General features: G+C 29.4%; 2 protein-coding genes across 2 annotated transcripts; both read left to right on the top strand.

Moving 5' to 3' along the window:
- Positions 1–454: 454 nt before the first annotated feature.
- Positions 455–3,695, top strand: LOC127264467 (WUSCHEL-related homeobox 4-like). Its single transcript, XM_051294012.1, has 3 exons — positions 455–780; positions 2,946–3,358; positions 3,442–3,695. The coding sequence occupies exons 1-3, from the start codon at positions 564–566 to the stop codon at positions 3,562–3,564; spliced, it is 753 nt and encodes a 250-aa protein (XP_051149969.1). The 5' UTR covers positions 455–563; the 3' UTR covers positions 3,565–3,695.
- A 7,479-nt stretch (positions 3,696–11,174) lies between these two features.
- LOC127264386 (polyadenylate-binding protein 2-like) lies at positions 11,175–15,418 on the top strand. Its single transcript, XM_051293867.1, has 9 exons — positions 11,175–11,660; positions 12,469–12,587; positions 12,962–13,618; positions 13,709–13,786; positions 13,879–13,968; positions 14,243–14,377; positions 14,507–14,680; positions 14,764–14,952; positions 15,027–15,418. The coding sequence occupies exons 1-9, from the start codon at positions 11,384–11,386 to the stop codon at positions 15,261–15,263; spliced, it is 1,956 nt and encodes a 651-aa protein (XP_051149824.1). The 5' UTR covers positions 11,175–11,383; the 3' UTR covers positions 15,264–15,418.
- The last annotated feature ends 1,027 nt before the right edge of the window (positions 15,419–16,445 follow it).

Here is a 16,445-nt window from a genome sequence, read left to right as displayed (position 1 = left end):
TCCTTTTAGGTTTAATGCTGTTTTTATTTTTGGGTAATTTCATGATCATTAAGCCTATCACTTCCTATCCTTTTTCATAATTACTCCTAATTCCCATCCTTTTTCTACACACGTAGTATTATATAACGAAGCGGATCCAGAAATCTCAAGATAAGTCCCAGGAGCGAAGCTCCAGATCAATCTACACCGTGCACGGAACATAGACCCCACTCCAATCTGCGGCGTGCATTGGACGGGACCTCTGGTCCTGTTTTCGTCAAGAATCGTCATCTTCTTTATTACACTCAGACTTGCATAATGTATCGTCTTCGTCCCTGTAAAAATTCTTTTTTTCTTTCTTTTTTTTTTTTGGCATAGCTGCTTCTGTTATAAAGAATCTCAAGTCAACCTCACCTCATCATTTGGTCTTGGGTTATTCCACCACCCAACCCCCACCCTCCCCCCCGCCCCCTTCCCTCCCTCTCTCTCTCTCTCTCTCTATATATATATACACATATTACATATATATATATATAAATGAACAATTGCAGTTATCGTGAAAAAATACAATCGTCAATTTCGCCATGGGAATTCAAGGAGGAATGAACGTGCACCACCACCACCACTTAGCGCGTGGATTTTGGGAGCGCGACGCGCCGCCGACTTCCCTCACTCTCGGCTGCAAGCGCCTCCGTCCCCTCGCCCCTAAGCTCTCTGCCGCCGCCTGCGGCAGCGGCGGGGACTCTTTCGACCTAAAAAGCTTCAACATCAAACCCTCCGATTCGCAACCGCCGGCGACGCCTCAGGCAAGCAATGAAACCCTTAAAATCGCACTTTTAAAAACACGCTTTTTATTATATATATATATATATTTTTTAATTTGAATAAATGTATTTTTGGTTGTTAATAGAACTTGTATAGAAATAATTATACATTTAAAATCCTCTCATATAGGAAAATTCTTATATGTGCTGACATAGCATCTTCGGTATGACATGGAATAATCATGTACCAATTTTTAACATTAAATATTAACACAAATTTAATTTTATATATCTGCATATATATATATATATATTAAAAAAAAATCCAAATTAAATTGGTGATTAAACTTACTATGTGAGTAGTTCATATCAACTTCCTCCGTTTTGTATTTTGTACATATTTTTATTTTGAATTGTTCAATTACAAAATAAATATGAATTTTTATTTTTTTTTTCCGAATACATCTACTTTACTATTATATCACAAAAAAATAAGTGCAAAATTATTTTTACATTAATTTTTAATTATCCACTACAATTAAAATTTTATTATTTTTTAAATTCCAATAAATATATATCTTTAAATTGGAAAAAATAATATATACAAGTATTAAACTAATATATATATATATATATATAATGTACTTCATAACTTGACATTTTTTTTTATTTTTGTTTGTTTATATCTATTGACATATTCTATTTTGAGTAAAATTTAGTAAATTAAAATATATTTAATAATTACTATAAATCAACTTAATTAACTATATAACATATAACATAATACATACATCCAACTCAAAACCCTTTTATTTTTATATTTCTTCTAAAAAATAAATAGTTTTATCTATATTTAAAACTTCATATATTTTATAAAAATTAGTTTATGTTAATTATACATAAATAAACATTTTTTTTATTTATTTGTATGATAAGAATTTTTATTATCTACAAATGCTATTCAAATTGCATATATTTTTTATTATGATATAATTTTTAAAATATTTAAATATATATTTTTCTAATTTTTATTTTATTTATATATATTAAATTTATTTTTAAACTACCAATTTTATCGATTATATAAAAAATAATAAAATAATACAAATTTATTATTATTAATTAATTAATTATTATTATCTTAAATATTATGTTACTAATAAAAAATGTCAATTGAACGGAAACGGAGGGAGTATATATACTTCATTCAATCACAAAATCAAATAATTCAATAGAATATTAGTATCTTTTAGATTAATCATATGAATTCTCATATTTAACCTAAAAAATATATTCATCCAAAAATGCAAAATAAATACATTAAAATTTTTATTTAAATGACCAAAATAATAACAATCGACATATATGCTGATAAAACACGTATTTTTTTTTTTAATAATATAGGAACCCGCAGTCACTACTTTTAAGTACGACATAGCATTTTAGGGGCCACATGGAATAGTTAGATATCAATTTTTAGCATAAAATATTAACGTAGATTAATATAACTTCATTCGTCCCACATAATTTGTTCATTTTTTCTATTTTCGTCCAATCTTAATCTATAATTAATTTTACTAAATAATAATTATTTCTACTAATACGTTTTTTAACTACTTAATAATTATACTTTACCTAAATTTTCATATCTACAGTCATACGTTCATCTTATCTAGGATTGAGGGAGTATCATTTGTAAAAAAAAATAAAAATACATCACATTGGTGATACTTTGCGAGTAATTCATATCAGCTTCAGAAGTATTATGTCAGCATACATATCAAATTCCGAAGTCATAGAATATTTTCAACGATTGCAAATTAGATATAAAATTATGTATATATATATTTTACTTAAAGACCAAATTAATAAAAATTGAAATATATGGACCAAGAATGAATTTTGATTTATTTATTATTATTTTATATAATTTTTTTGAATCCTTGAAATCGAACTCTTCTCCGTGTCATATTTCTCATCGAAACTCACAATTAATTCAACCGCCATAATAAATTGCAATGTACAAACATCGTACATTCAATGCTTCGTACCCTCCAACCATTCCAACTATACACTCACTCGTTTAAATATACGTATATTTTTCATTCACAAACTATTCCAATTCCAAAAAATAATAATATTAAAAAATAATACCTAAAAAAAACATGTTCGCGTCATTCAAGCTGACTTCCGCTGCCCAACGACAGGTTGAAGCCCGACCTCCGTCGCCGGCGCCGGCGCCGGCGCCGACTACGCGGTGGAATCCGACGCCGGAGCAGATCGGAATCCTGGAAATGCTCTACCGTAACGGCATGCGCACTCCCAACGCTCAACAGATCGAAGACATAACCGCTAATCTCGCCTTGTACGGACGGATCGAAGGCAAAAACGTGTTTTACTGGTTCCAAAATCATAAAGCGCGTGAGCGCCAAAAGCAAAAGCGCTACTCTCTTATTAATAATAATAATAATAATAATAATAATAATATTAATATTAACCCCTACCTCCGCACTTCCTACTCCGCCGTCGCCGCCGCCGCGGCGGTCGCTTCTCCGGCGACGGTTACCGATTCTGTAACTCCTACTTGCAGCCTGTCTCTCTCGACCAACGCTGAGGTAATCTGATCGAAAATCGAAATTGAAAATTCGAAATCGAAATTGGTAATTGGTAATTGGAGAATTGTTTGGTTGAATTGCAGATTGATAACGAAGTGGAGGATGGGGAGGAGAGTGCGTACCAGAGGCGGTGCAAGAAGATTTGCAGAGAGGATGAGGATCCGACATTGGAGCTGTTTCCATTGCATCCAGAAGGAAGACGTTGAAGTCGAATTTTCGAGAAGGAGGGGCAGTGCTTAATTAGGATTAATTTATGGATTAAATAAATAATTAATTGTTCCTTAATCTGGATTATCAATTTATCATATTGCTAGTAGTACTATTTTCTAATGGAAGTATTTTTATTTAATTTTTTTGCACCTTATTTATTTATTTTATTATTATTATTATTTTTTTTGTTATACACAAAATTTCGATTGCATGGAAACGAGTAGTTTAGTTATCGATTGCATGGGAACGGGTAATTTAGTTTATAAGTGAATAATGGAACGGACAACTATCGTAGATTGTTTGGCAAGATCGGTAATTAAGATGGAATTCACTTTCCGAGGTGGATTTTTTTTTTTCAACGGTCGCATTTAAGAAATTATCGTTTCGAGATAAAAAATTTGGATCTTTTAACGGTTGAAAACGAACTTCAATTAAATAACATTCGACTTTGAATCTGAGGAATCTATGAAAAATATTTAACATAAGATCGGATTGATCATTGATTTTATTTAACGATAGGTTCAAAAAAATCAAATTCGAATATTTATTTTAGATTTCATTGTTTATTTATTTGATCATGTTTCGAAGGTAACATTTTTCTCATTTTTTTTTCTTTAAAGAAAAAATAAATTTGAATAATAATAGTTTTTTATAATTTCAAATATAAATTTATATTATTAGACAGTTTTTAATAAGATAAAATATATTTTTTTACAAAATATTATTTAAATAAAAACTAAAATTAAGATTTTATTTTAAATTAACTTCAAAATACAATCAAATATACCTGTTTTTTAAAAGTATATATATATAGTGTACTTTTTCGAAGAATTAAAATATGTAGTAGTATTTTTAATTTGATTTGTTTTTATATTATATATAAGAAAATTTGTCAATAGTATAAAAAAAATCAATAATTTATGTTGTATCATTTTTTACAATAATTAAATTTTTTCTTTTAGAAAATATCAAATCAATTATTTAATTTTTATTTTTTTATTAAATTAAAATTATTTTTACATTCAAAATATTATATCAATACAGTACTAATTCAAAATTTTTACTCGTATGTTGTGTGAGTGTGAATATATTTTCCGATTTTTTTTTTTTATTTTTTATTTTTTATTTTTTTGATGATATCGATGGATAAGATAAGTGTGTTGGCTCTTTTTAGTTGGTTGAACGTACTCTTAATTGCTGCCTGAAATTGCTTATTTAGAATATTTAGGATTGGTATTTATTTGTAGTCGGTCAACGCGAATACGTTACTGCATTAATATTTCGGTTTATTTTCTAATTTTAGTTACAAAATTTATTATTGAATCCAATGTAATTATTGTTTTGGTGTACATTCAATGTTGGTTAAACCTAACCTTTAAATATATATATATATATATATAATATTTAAAAAAATAAAAATAAAATTATTAAATAATAAATTAAATTGAAGTAAATCTTATTTGGGCCTAATAGGCCCAGATAAATGCAGATTCACAGCCCATAACGGCCCAATTAGTTTAATCCATAAGTCCAAATATAATTCGGCAATTGCTGATATAAAGCTTTTAACCTTATTGAAAACAAATAGTAACAAAAAATTATTCATCCGATTAAAATTATATCACTAACTCATTTTATATAAAAAATTATTCACTCATAGTTTTATTATATGAACTTCAACAAATAATAGTAATTAATTTTACATTATTTTTTTATTTATCTCATCACTTTTTTTACTAATTCTTTAATACTCCCTCCGTCCCACATACCGTGTCTGCGATACGGTATTTTATGAGGGGTGTAATTAGTACATAATTAAGAATATATTAGTGAAAATAATTATTCTATAATATAAATAATTATAAATTAAGATTGATAACTAATTAGTTTAATTAAAATTTTAAAAAAAAATAAATTAAAAAGTTTAAAATGAGATTAAAATGTGCAATCATTTTTCAAAAAATAAAAGTGACATGGAACGCGGGACAGACAGAAACGGCAACAGACGGGGGGAGTAACTTTTTATGTGTGTTTGTTTGGGACTTTGGATTGGATTTACACTATTCATCTCATTCCCCCCAAACATCAAATCAAACACCTATTTTTTATTTTCTATATTATATAAAAAAATCAATTTTACATTCAAAACATCGCATCAACACCTATTTATATCACATCATACAACTATTCAAGTTCAAAATTTTTACTATTCAAATCTCAATTCCAAATCCAAACCTCCACACAAACCTATAGCATTTTAATATTAAAATACTATTAATTCTTTCTCTTTGTGTTCAATTAAATTTATATTTCCTACGTACCAAGTCTAGTGTCACAATTATTATAATACGAAAATTTAAAAGGAGTGTGATAATTAAATAATTTTAAAATATATTTGTAATGATTAGAATATAATAATTATTATTATTATAAATTAAGATAAATTATAGTATAATTAGAATTTAAAAAAATAATATAATGATTAATAAAATAGTGTTGGTGTGAATAGTGAAGGAAGAAATGAAGAATTTCATAAATTCTTGTTTCACATAGGAGGAGAGAGGAAACATCTCCTACTTAATACTCTATCTATTCTACATAATTTGTTCATATTTTTTTATTTTCGTTTGTTGTACATAATTTATATATATATTTTGAAATATGATTATAACTTTAATCACATTTTAAATTTATAATTTTTTTAATTTTAATTAAACTATTTAGTTATCTTAATCTTAATCTATAATTATTTTTACTATATAATAATTATTTTTACTAATAAACTTTTTAATTACTTATTAATTATATTTTATCTAAATTTTCATATCTACAGTAATAAGTCCATATTATATGGGACGGAAGGTGTATACTTATGGTTCCATTGTCTATTAAAGAAATAACTGAAATGGGTCAGACCAAACTATGCTTCGGCCTACCTTGGAATGGATTGGGTTCATATATATATATATATATACATATGAGTAGTCAAGATTCGGTTTTGGGCCGTGGGAGCTCGTGGGCTAGGTCCAATCACATTAATGAAATAATTTAAATTTTGTATTTTATATGAAAGTTGTTTTGACTGATTCAAAACAAATTTAAATTAATTCGATAAATTAAAATTTTGTTGAAACATTTTATAATGGAATTGGATATTGTGGGATTAGTTTTCCTCACGTTCAAACATTACACTAAAAATAACCCTATAGTTTATACCTTTTTAAAAGATCGAATTTGTAAAAGTAAAAAACACAAGAAAAACCCTCTTCAATTTTGTTCTCCCAACTTCTTCAAGAAACCAAATTTTTTTCTCTGCAAGAAAAATATCGTCCAAAAAAAATTATTTTCTCCTTAATTCAGTTCGCGAAATCTGTATTTTCGTTCAATTTGTTCTATCTTGGGAGGCGATCAATGGTGATTAGATTTGTAATTTTTTTTGCTTTGTTGTTGTTTTCATCATATCTCAAATTTGTCAAAACTACCGATAACAAATAGTATGTCATAAAACTCTACTTATAATTTAAAGAACTCATAAGCTACATATAACTTAAATAAAAGGTTTTTTAAAATGTATACTTCGAAGATGTTGCTACAAATATTCATCTTTCATGTTTAATACTCTCTTCGTCCCACTTCAAATGGGACTTTTTGCATTTTGTAGTAAATTTAAAATAATAGTATTTTATTAGTTAGCGGAATAGTGTAAGAGGATTTGACATATTTTGTCATTTGATTTTATGTACAAAGTAATTGTATGTGTAATGATATATTTGTAATTTATGTAAAAGTTAAGGAAATTTTGGTATATTAGTTATGATTACTTTTACTAAAATAAAAATAGATACATTGAAATTGAATAGACAAAAATAGTAAAAATAGTATTTTGAGTTGGGAATAAGAGAATATTAAAGTGTGTTTCTTTAAAATTTAAGTTTTAAGTGATTTTTCGCGCGAGACAAAACAATCAGTATTGGTATTAAATACTATATTATTTTTTTTGTGAGATGATAAAATATATAGTACATGTTAAAAATTTTGTTAGAAAAAAATATTGATTGGATAAACAAATCCTAACAAAATAGATTATGACAATACCTTGTGACCATGAAACTTTTCAAAAAGTTACTCATCCCGAGAGTACCTTAAAGTAAATACCAATATCTTGATTGCTATTATATAGAAAAGTACATAGTATTTTAGACGATGTAATTTAATAAGTTAATTATTATAGTTATAATATTGGATGTGTTTACTTGTAAGATTTTAATTTTTTTTTTTAATAGTAAAATTTTGAATTGAAATAGTTGTTTGATGTGATATAAATATGTATTGATGTTATGTTTTGAATGTAAAATTAAATTTTAGTGTAATATGATAAATAAAAAATGAGTGTTTGATTTGATATTTTTTTTTTAAGGAAAAGAAAGTTGAAATAGTAAAATCATATAAAAATTGTACATGTAAACACACCCTGTATTATTTTATTATTTATATACAAGTGATGATATTGTTTATGAAATAAAAACTACATATATAATTAAAAGAAATTTAAAATAGGTATTTAAATATTTTAAATATTTTGTTTTAATAAAAAGTATATATTGATATAATTTAGTAAATAATAAAATTTTATATAATATAAATAAATATAAATATATATTTACTGATGAAAGAGATAAAAATAAATAAATTTTGAATAGTCCAATGTATAGAAGGTTTGGAATTGAATTAAATTAATTTATATTTATTAAATATATTTAAAAATATTAAATTTTTATAGTCATCTTACGTTGAATGAACTAAAAATGAAAAATCCTCATACGATGGCAAGACAAAAATAGTATAATATATGCATATACTCATGCAAAATATATATATATATTATTTTAAATACAAATCAATGCTTTTTTGTTTGTACGGTTTCGATAAAAACAGAAATACTCTTATCGTAAAAATTATCCAATTTGAGTTTACGTAAAGATTAAGAAAAATAATATTTTATTAAAAAATTAAACAAAGTAAAAGAAAATAATTTCGAGTATATTTTCAAAAAATTTAATTAGTAGTTAAATAAAATGAAGAGAGCTAATGTAATAACGTGGTGACAATGATGATAAATAAATAAATATGGAATGATGGGTAATAATTAAATATTAAATATTTCCTCAGTTTCATCTCAAAATATTTCTTTTACTATTTTCGTATGTCTCGTTCAAAAGTATCTTTTTTTTATTTTAATAAAACTAATTATACACAAATACCAAAATATCTTTAACTTTTATCAAAATTACAAGCATACTATTATATATTCAATTACTTTTTACATAAAATCAAATGATAAAAATATCAAATCCTCTTACACATTTTCACTAACTAATAAAAATACTTTTATTTATTAATATACTATTTAACTTTGTCAAAATTAGTAACGAGATAAACTTAACCTATAAATTTAAAAAAAAAAAAAAAAAGAAGAAGAAAGTAAGAGTAAATTTGGTATGAGTAATTTTTTTTATTATTATTATATCAAAATACTATGCAAATAAAAATTTAAATAACAAACTTAATTTTAAATCAAAATAAAAATTTAAAAAAATAATAATTCAACATAATATTATTTTTATATTTAAAAATGGTTTCTTCTCATATATAATACTCCATTTGTTTCCAAACAATAGTCTCGTTTCTATTTTTGATAACTATCTCGTCACATTTTTAGAAAACTATCATCACTTTTTCACAATAATTACATAAAATAGATACATTTTAGTCTTTTATAAACACATTTACATCAACTATCAATAATAATACTATTATTCATTAATTTCCGTATCAATCCCAAATGTCCTAATTATCCCCCCCCCCCCCCCCCCCCCCCCCTTTGTTTTTTTTTATAGATGAACAGTATATATTTATTAAGGCCTTCAAATACCCCAACACCCAAAGCCCAAGTCTAAAAGCCCAAGTCTTGATTATATATACACAGGGGTGTTAAAAGTAAATCCGACCTGAAAAATCGAACCCGTTCGACCTGAAATTTTTCAGGTTCCGGTTTGAAAAAAATCGGGTCGACCCGAACCTGAAACGAAAAAAATTCGTGTCGTGTTCGAGTCGTGTTTCGGGTTGACCTGATAACCTGAAATATCAAAATCATGTTAGGTTTTGGATTTCGTGTTTCGGGTTGACCTGAAATTATTATTATTATTATTATTATAATTAATAATATTTATATTATTTTAAATATAAAATAATATAAAAATTAAAATAAAAATAATATTTTTTAGATCAATTTAATTTTTTTTTTAATTTTCGGGTTTGTTCCGTGTCGGATTCCTATCGACAACCCGACACAAACACGAATTGACACCCCTATATATACACGTAGATAAGCTTAAGCCAAGCTCAATTAAGGCCCAAACTCATATCTAATCCAATTTTCCATTTTATCTTTATGGGTCCAAGTACAATATAAGGGAGGATGGTTTTGTTTGTATCACTAATGGGGACAAATCATTCTATTCATTTTTTACATTTTAAATTAAATATCTAACATCAACAATAATATAATATTAATACAATATATAATACATATTTTAATAGTATATTGCTCCATCCGTCTCATTGAAAGGTTGTCATTTTTTATTTTCGTCCGTCTCAAAACAAGGTTACCATTTCCTAATTTAGTAATTGTACTACTTATCTAACATAATAAATACCCTTCCAACTTACAATATATTACACAAATGCCATTACTTTTATATTATACTATACTAATATGGGTATTTTTGTCTTTTTTAATATAATCCAATATAATACTAGTATTCAAAAATTTACGTGCAAAAAGCAAACGTCACTCTTTCACCGGGACGAAGGAAATATATATTTATATGTCTCAAAATATATTTCAATTTTAATATAATAGTAATTTGATCAAATTAAAGAATATCTATATAAAGAATATACAACATATATTATCTATATTATTTGTCTTGTGGAATACTAATTATTTTAATTTAATTTGTTAAGTTTATGTGTTAAAATATCTGTATGTATTGTATTTTTTAAAAAGGGTTTAGGAAGAATCGTGCTATTTAAAAATAGGTTGAATAAACAAACTATTAGTATATATTTGGAGATTATTTATTTAATTGATATTCTATATATGATATAATATTTACGATTAAAAATTCTAAAACAAATATTTTTAAAAATATATTTTAATAAAATATACAAAGTATATTATGAAAAATAGAATTTGATTCAACATTAATTAGTTTTATAAAAAAATATAATAAAATTGAATATATAAATAAATTTGATAGTAAATTTTTAAAAATGATTGGATTCATATAATTCAATATATTTATATAAAAATAATAATAATAATAATTGAAAACCAAAACCCTATTTATTTTCAATGGGCCTATCTTTGTTATTAGAATCCTACAACCTTTACGAAGATATTGAGAACATTTTATTTCACCCCCTTTATAATAATGGACGGCGTGATAAGTTACACGTGTCTCCATTTGGACGGCTGCGATTTCATCTCCTATCTCCCTCTAGGGTTTCTAACACCAACGGCGCTATATAAGGCCTTTGCGGTTAATCGTCATCTCTGAGTGCGGTGCAGTTGTCTGCTCTCCCATCAGAAAAAAACCCAAAAAATTCTCTCCATTTCTTTCTGTACCTTGATTTGATCTTTGTATCGAAAAAATCGAAAACAAAAAATTGTTTGCGGCTCTGTTCTTATTGTTTGTGCGTCAATTCAGTATAGAACATAATCTGAGTGCGTAATAGTTGGGATTGTGAAAGATGGCGCAGATTCAGGTGCAGCACGCGGCGGCGACGGGGCAGAACGGAGTGGCTACGCCTGGCGGAGCGGCAGTTACGGCGGCGGGAGGAAACGCCTCGGGACAGTTTCAATCGACGTCTCTGTACGTTGGCGATTTGGATTTCAACGTTACGGACTCTCAACTGTACGATCTGTTCAATCAAGTCGGTCAAGTTCTGTCGGTTAGGGTTTGCCGCGACCTCAGCACTCGCCGCAGCCTTGGCTATGGCTATGTCAACTATAACAACCCCCAGGATGGTTAGAAATGTTCAGATCTTTTTCGCTTTCAATATGAAATGAGTTTCTTTATGGCTAAATTTGTTTCTTCGTTGGCTATAGTAGAATGTGATTGAATTTTCATTGTTTTTCCTGAAACATTTCTGTGGCTTTGGATCTTGCTTAGATAGTTCCAATTTACTTCAGTTTGGATTTAATTAAACTGTAAGATTTTAGATTAAGAGTGTGTATAGTATATTAATTGTTTTGGGGAAATGTGGTAGGAAAATTTTTAGAAAAGAAACAAAACCCTAAAAATGTTTTTTTTTTTTTATCGGATTTTTTAGATTAAAAATGTTTGATGCACAGAACGTGGATTATGGAATTCAAACTGTGTAATTTTGTTGAATGTGAGTAGCTATATATGTGTATATATATTGCAAATTTGGAGGTAATAAAATTGTTTGTTGACAAAGTTGGTTTTGAAAAGGTTCATCAAAATGTTAGAAAAATGCACAGTGATGTCTTACCTCAATATGAACTTTTGATAAAGGGAAAACTTTTGAAAGCCAATGCCCATACCCTTTATGGAGCATGTTTTATCCCTCTTGACGAGTCTGTGTGATGCTTATTGTGGATAGCATTACATCAAGTGGTAATGTTCTTTGATTCTGCTGGTGACTAGATAGATGCTGGGCTGTCTTTTTATTTTTTTGTTTTTTTGCTCTGATCTGATTCCTTTTGTTGTGACTCTTCCCTTTATCCTATTTAATGTTCATTGGTTGTTTAGATATATACATATATTAGAAATTTCCATCTCTGAAATTTCTTCCTGTAATTGTGATTACAGCGGCAAGAGCTATTGAGATGTTGAACTTCACCCCTCTTAATAACAAGTCCATCCGAATCATGTATTCTCATAGGGACCCAAGTATTAGGAAAAGTGGAACTGCTAACATCTTTATCAAGGTAAATTTAGAGTTTACTTGTTAATTCATCTATTTTGGTGATACGTGATTACCTTTTTTGAATGTTTTTAAACCTCTTTGAAATTTCACTGTTAAACATTTTTTAAACTCACTTATATAGAATACATTCTATTTTATACTTAAGCTGTTATATCACACATATGTTTACAGTGACTTATCTTACTATGGATTTTCTGATAATAAGCTGTGACATGTCTGGTGAAGATTTCAATTAAATTATATAACCATATAATTTATTTTATCACTATCTTGTTTCACTTGTTTTGATTTTTTTTTTTTCCTTGAAATTTTTCTTGTGATTGCTATATGTGAATGCTCATAGAGGTCCTTTCTTGCTCCTAATCGTTTATGCAGAATCTGGACAGAACAATCGATAACAAAGCACTGCATGACACCTTTTCAAGCTTTGGAAACATCCTTTCTTGCAAGGTTGCAACTGATTCTAATGGCCAATCAAGGGGCTATGGATTTGTGCAATTTGAAAATGAAGAATCAGCACAAAATGCTATAGATAAGTTGAATGGGATGCTTATTAATGACAAGCAAGTGTACGTTGGACATTTCCTTCGCAAGCAGGATAGGGACTCTGCAACACACCAGACAGAGTTCAACAATGTGTATGTAAAAAATCTCTCTGAGTCCACCACAGATGATGATTTGAAGAATGTCTTTGGCGAATATGGGACAATCACAAGCTGTGTAGTGATGAGGGATGCAGATGGTAAATCAAAATGTTTTGGATTTGTCAATTTTGAGAATGCTGATGCTGCTGCAAAAGCTGTTGAAGCTCTGAATGGAAAGAAATTTGATGACAAGGAGTGGTACGTTGGAAAAGCCCAAAAGAAATCTGAGCGTGAGCAAGAACTGAAAAGCCGATTTGAGCAGACTGCTAAGGAAGCTGCTGATAAATTTCAAGGTTCTAATCTATATGTCAAGAACTTGGATGATAGCATTGATGATGAGGGGCTGAAAGAACTTTTTTCGGATTTCGGTACTGTCACTTCTTGCAAGGTTAGACACTCTTTACTTTCCACTCAAGCAATTATTAACCCCACCATATTTGTGTTATTAAACTGCTTTGTTGCTTTTTTTAATATGCAGGTTATGCGGGAACCCAGTGGTGCAAGCAAAGGTGCTGGATTTGTTGCTTTCTCGAATCCAGACGAAGCTTCTCGAGCTGTGAGTTAATGCTGTTATGACAATTTATCATGATGTCATTACATAGAATGCCTGGGCTTATTCGTTTGTCTTTATTTTGTATACTTTTAAAGCTTTCGGAAATGAATGGAAGAATGATGGCCAACAAACCACTCTACGTTGCACTTGCTCAGCGTAAAGAAGAGCGAAGGGCGAAGTTGCAGGTGTGTGTGCTTCCTGAGAATGATAGTTGTAGTCTTAACTTTATTATTTCTTATTTTAGAACATAGAAGCATAATTATAGGTGTAATTTCCAAAAAACTCGTCTATTTCTTTTTCGGTGTGGCAAGAAATGACACCATATTACATTTCTTTCTTCTCCTTACTTCTCATTTGTTCAAACTATGTCATCCCTTATAAATATAGTGTTGTCTGATCATTTTAAGAATGTCTATGTTTTCTTGCCTTCACTGCTTCAAATTTTATCGGCAATTGTAGGCGCAATTTTCTCAAATCAGGCCCGTTGCAATGCCCCCGACAATTGCTCCGCGTATGCCAATTTTTCCTCCTGGAGCACCGGGTCTCGGGCAGCAGCTATTTTACGGCCAAGCACCTCCTGCTATGATTCCTCAGGTACACGCCTGTTTTCTCTCCCGTTTCTTACAACTAATTTCATTGTTTATTCGTGTTGTATAATTCTTTACATGCATTCTTGAGTTGCAATTATATCTTCTCCTAATTGTGATCGTGAAAATTTTCAAGGCTCCATTTGGTTATCAGCAGCAGCTTGTCCCCGGGATGCGCCCGGGAGCCGGTCCCGTCCCCAATTTCTTTGTCCCCCTAGTCCAGCAGGGTCAACAGGGCCAGCGCCCCAGTGGCAGACGAGCCGGGCAAGGGCAACACACTCAGCAGCCTGCACCGAGAATGCAGCAGCAGGTCATTAATTTTTTTTAACTCTCCTGTCTTTCGATTTTCTACCATTATTGTTCAATATTTGCTCACGGCTTATATTCTTCCAGATGCTGCAGCAGCGGGGTCGTATGTATCGGTACCCTCCCGGCAGGAATGTCCCGGATTCTCCCATGGCCGGTGGGATTCCATACGACATGGGCGGCATGATGCCCCGTGATGCCGCTGTTCCGCAGCCGATGCCAATCACTGCACTCGCTACTGCTCTTGCTAATGCCCCAGCCGAACAGCAGAGGACGGTAAGCTGGCTGCCGGATAACGTGTAATAATCCATTTTTTCTTTACGAATTATCGTGTATTATTTGCCTGGCAGATGTTGGGGGAGAATCTGTACCCTCTTGTCGACCAGCTCGAGCATGAGCACGCTGCCAAAGTTACCGGCATGCTTCTGGAAATGGACCAGACGGAGGTCCTGCATCTGCTCGAATCGCCTGACGCACTGAAAGCTAAGGTTGCCGAGGCTATGGAAGTCCTGAGAAATGTCCAGCAAGTTAGCAGCCCGACTGAGCAACTTGCGTCGCTCTCCATCAACGACGCACTCATCTCTTGAAGCTGCATTGACCGTATGAACTTGGCCCTTTTTTGCTAGCTATATAGAGAGATTCTATCTATCTATCTACTTAGGATTTTGAATTTTTGAAGTTTGGTCTTGAATCATTCACTCTTGGTTGGTTTGGTTTATCGAAGTTCTCGGGATTGACTTGATATTTGGTTTTTTCGCGTAGCATCTTAGGTCATATTATTTCTGTTATTACGAAATTAGTGCATCAAAGTTTGTAGGAATCGGACCAAGCGGCGCAGCCTGTTGCTGCAAAAACTCGAGCTTCTCATCCATGTTGAGTTCTTGAGCTTTGTTTCCTTCCGGAAGCTTCCAATTGTAGTCCGGAATCATCAGGGCAACTATCATGTGCACGACCCGGCCCATAAGTTGGCTAGAACTAGGGCTTTTGCGGGTATTAGGTACCCGTCGAGGTCTACGTCAGTTGGGATCTCTCTATTTTTCGACCTCTTGGTTTGGTTTGAGAATGTGTCGAGTTCGTGTCGGGCTGCCGCGGGCCGTGAAATTAAAAAGTATTCCCTCCACTTCAATTTTTTATTTTTAATAAATTTTACTAAATTTATAGATATTTAACAAATATAAATCTTTTAACTTTATAATATATAGCATTATGTTAAAGAAATATGATTATCTACATTTAAAACTAAAATTTTTTTTATAAAATTAATTTATCTTAATTATAAATAAATAAATATTGCATATATTTTTTTAAAATATAATATTTAAAATATTTAAACACACATTTAAATTTTATTTTAATTATATATATTAATTTTTATTTTAAAATTATTAACTATATTATTTATATAAAAATATAATAAAATAATATCATAAATAGTAACTATTTAAACCACTTTACCTTAAATAACATGTCCCAAATGAAATAGGCTATTTCAAATGAGATAGAGAGAAGTAAGTATATATACTCCCTCCGTCCCATAACAAAGTATCAATTTTTTCATTTTAGTTCGTCCCATAACAAAGTCAATTTTCTTTTTTTTAGTAACTGTACTATCTACCTAACATTACAAATACCTTTACAACTTACATTATATTAGACAAATGTCATTACATTTATATATTACATACTAATAAGATTATTTTAGTCATTTCTACTTTATTCCTATTATATCATAATATAATATTGATATTTCTAAAACTACGTGCAAAAAG

This window comes from Andrographis paniculata, unplaced genomic scaffold (genome assembly GCF_009805555.1).
Source record: "Andrographis paniculata isolate CXL003 unplaced genomic scaffold, ASM980555v1 Contig70END, whole genome shotgun sequence".
NCBI classification, from domain to species: Eukaryota; Viridiplantae; Streptophyta; class Magnoliopsida; order Lamiales; family Acanthaceae; genus Andrographis; species Andrographis paniculata.
This window is presented reverse-complemented; position numbering and strand designations above follow the sequence as displayed.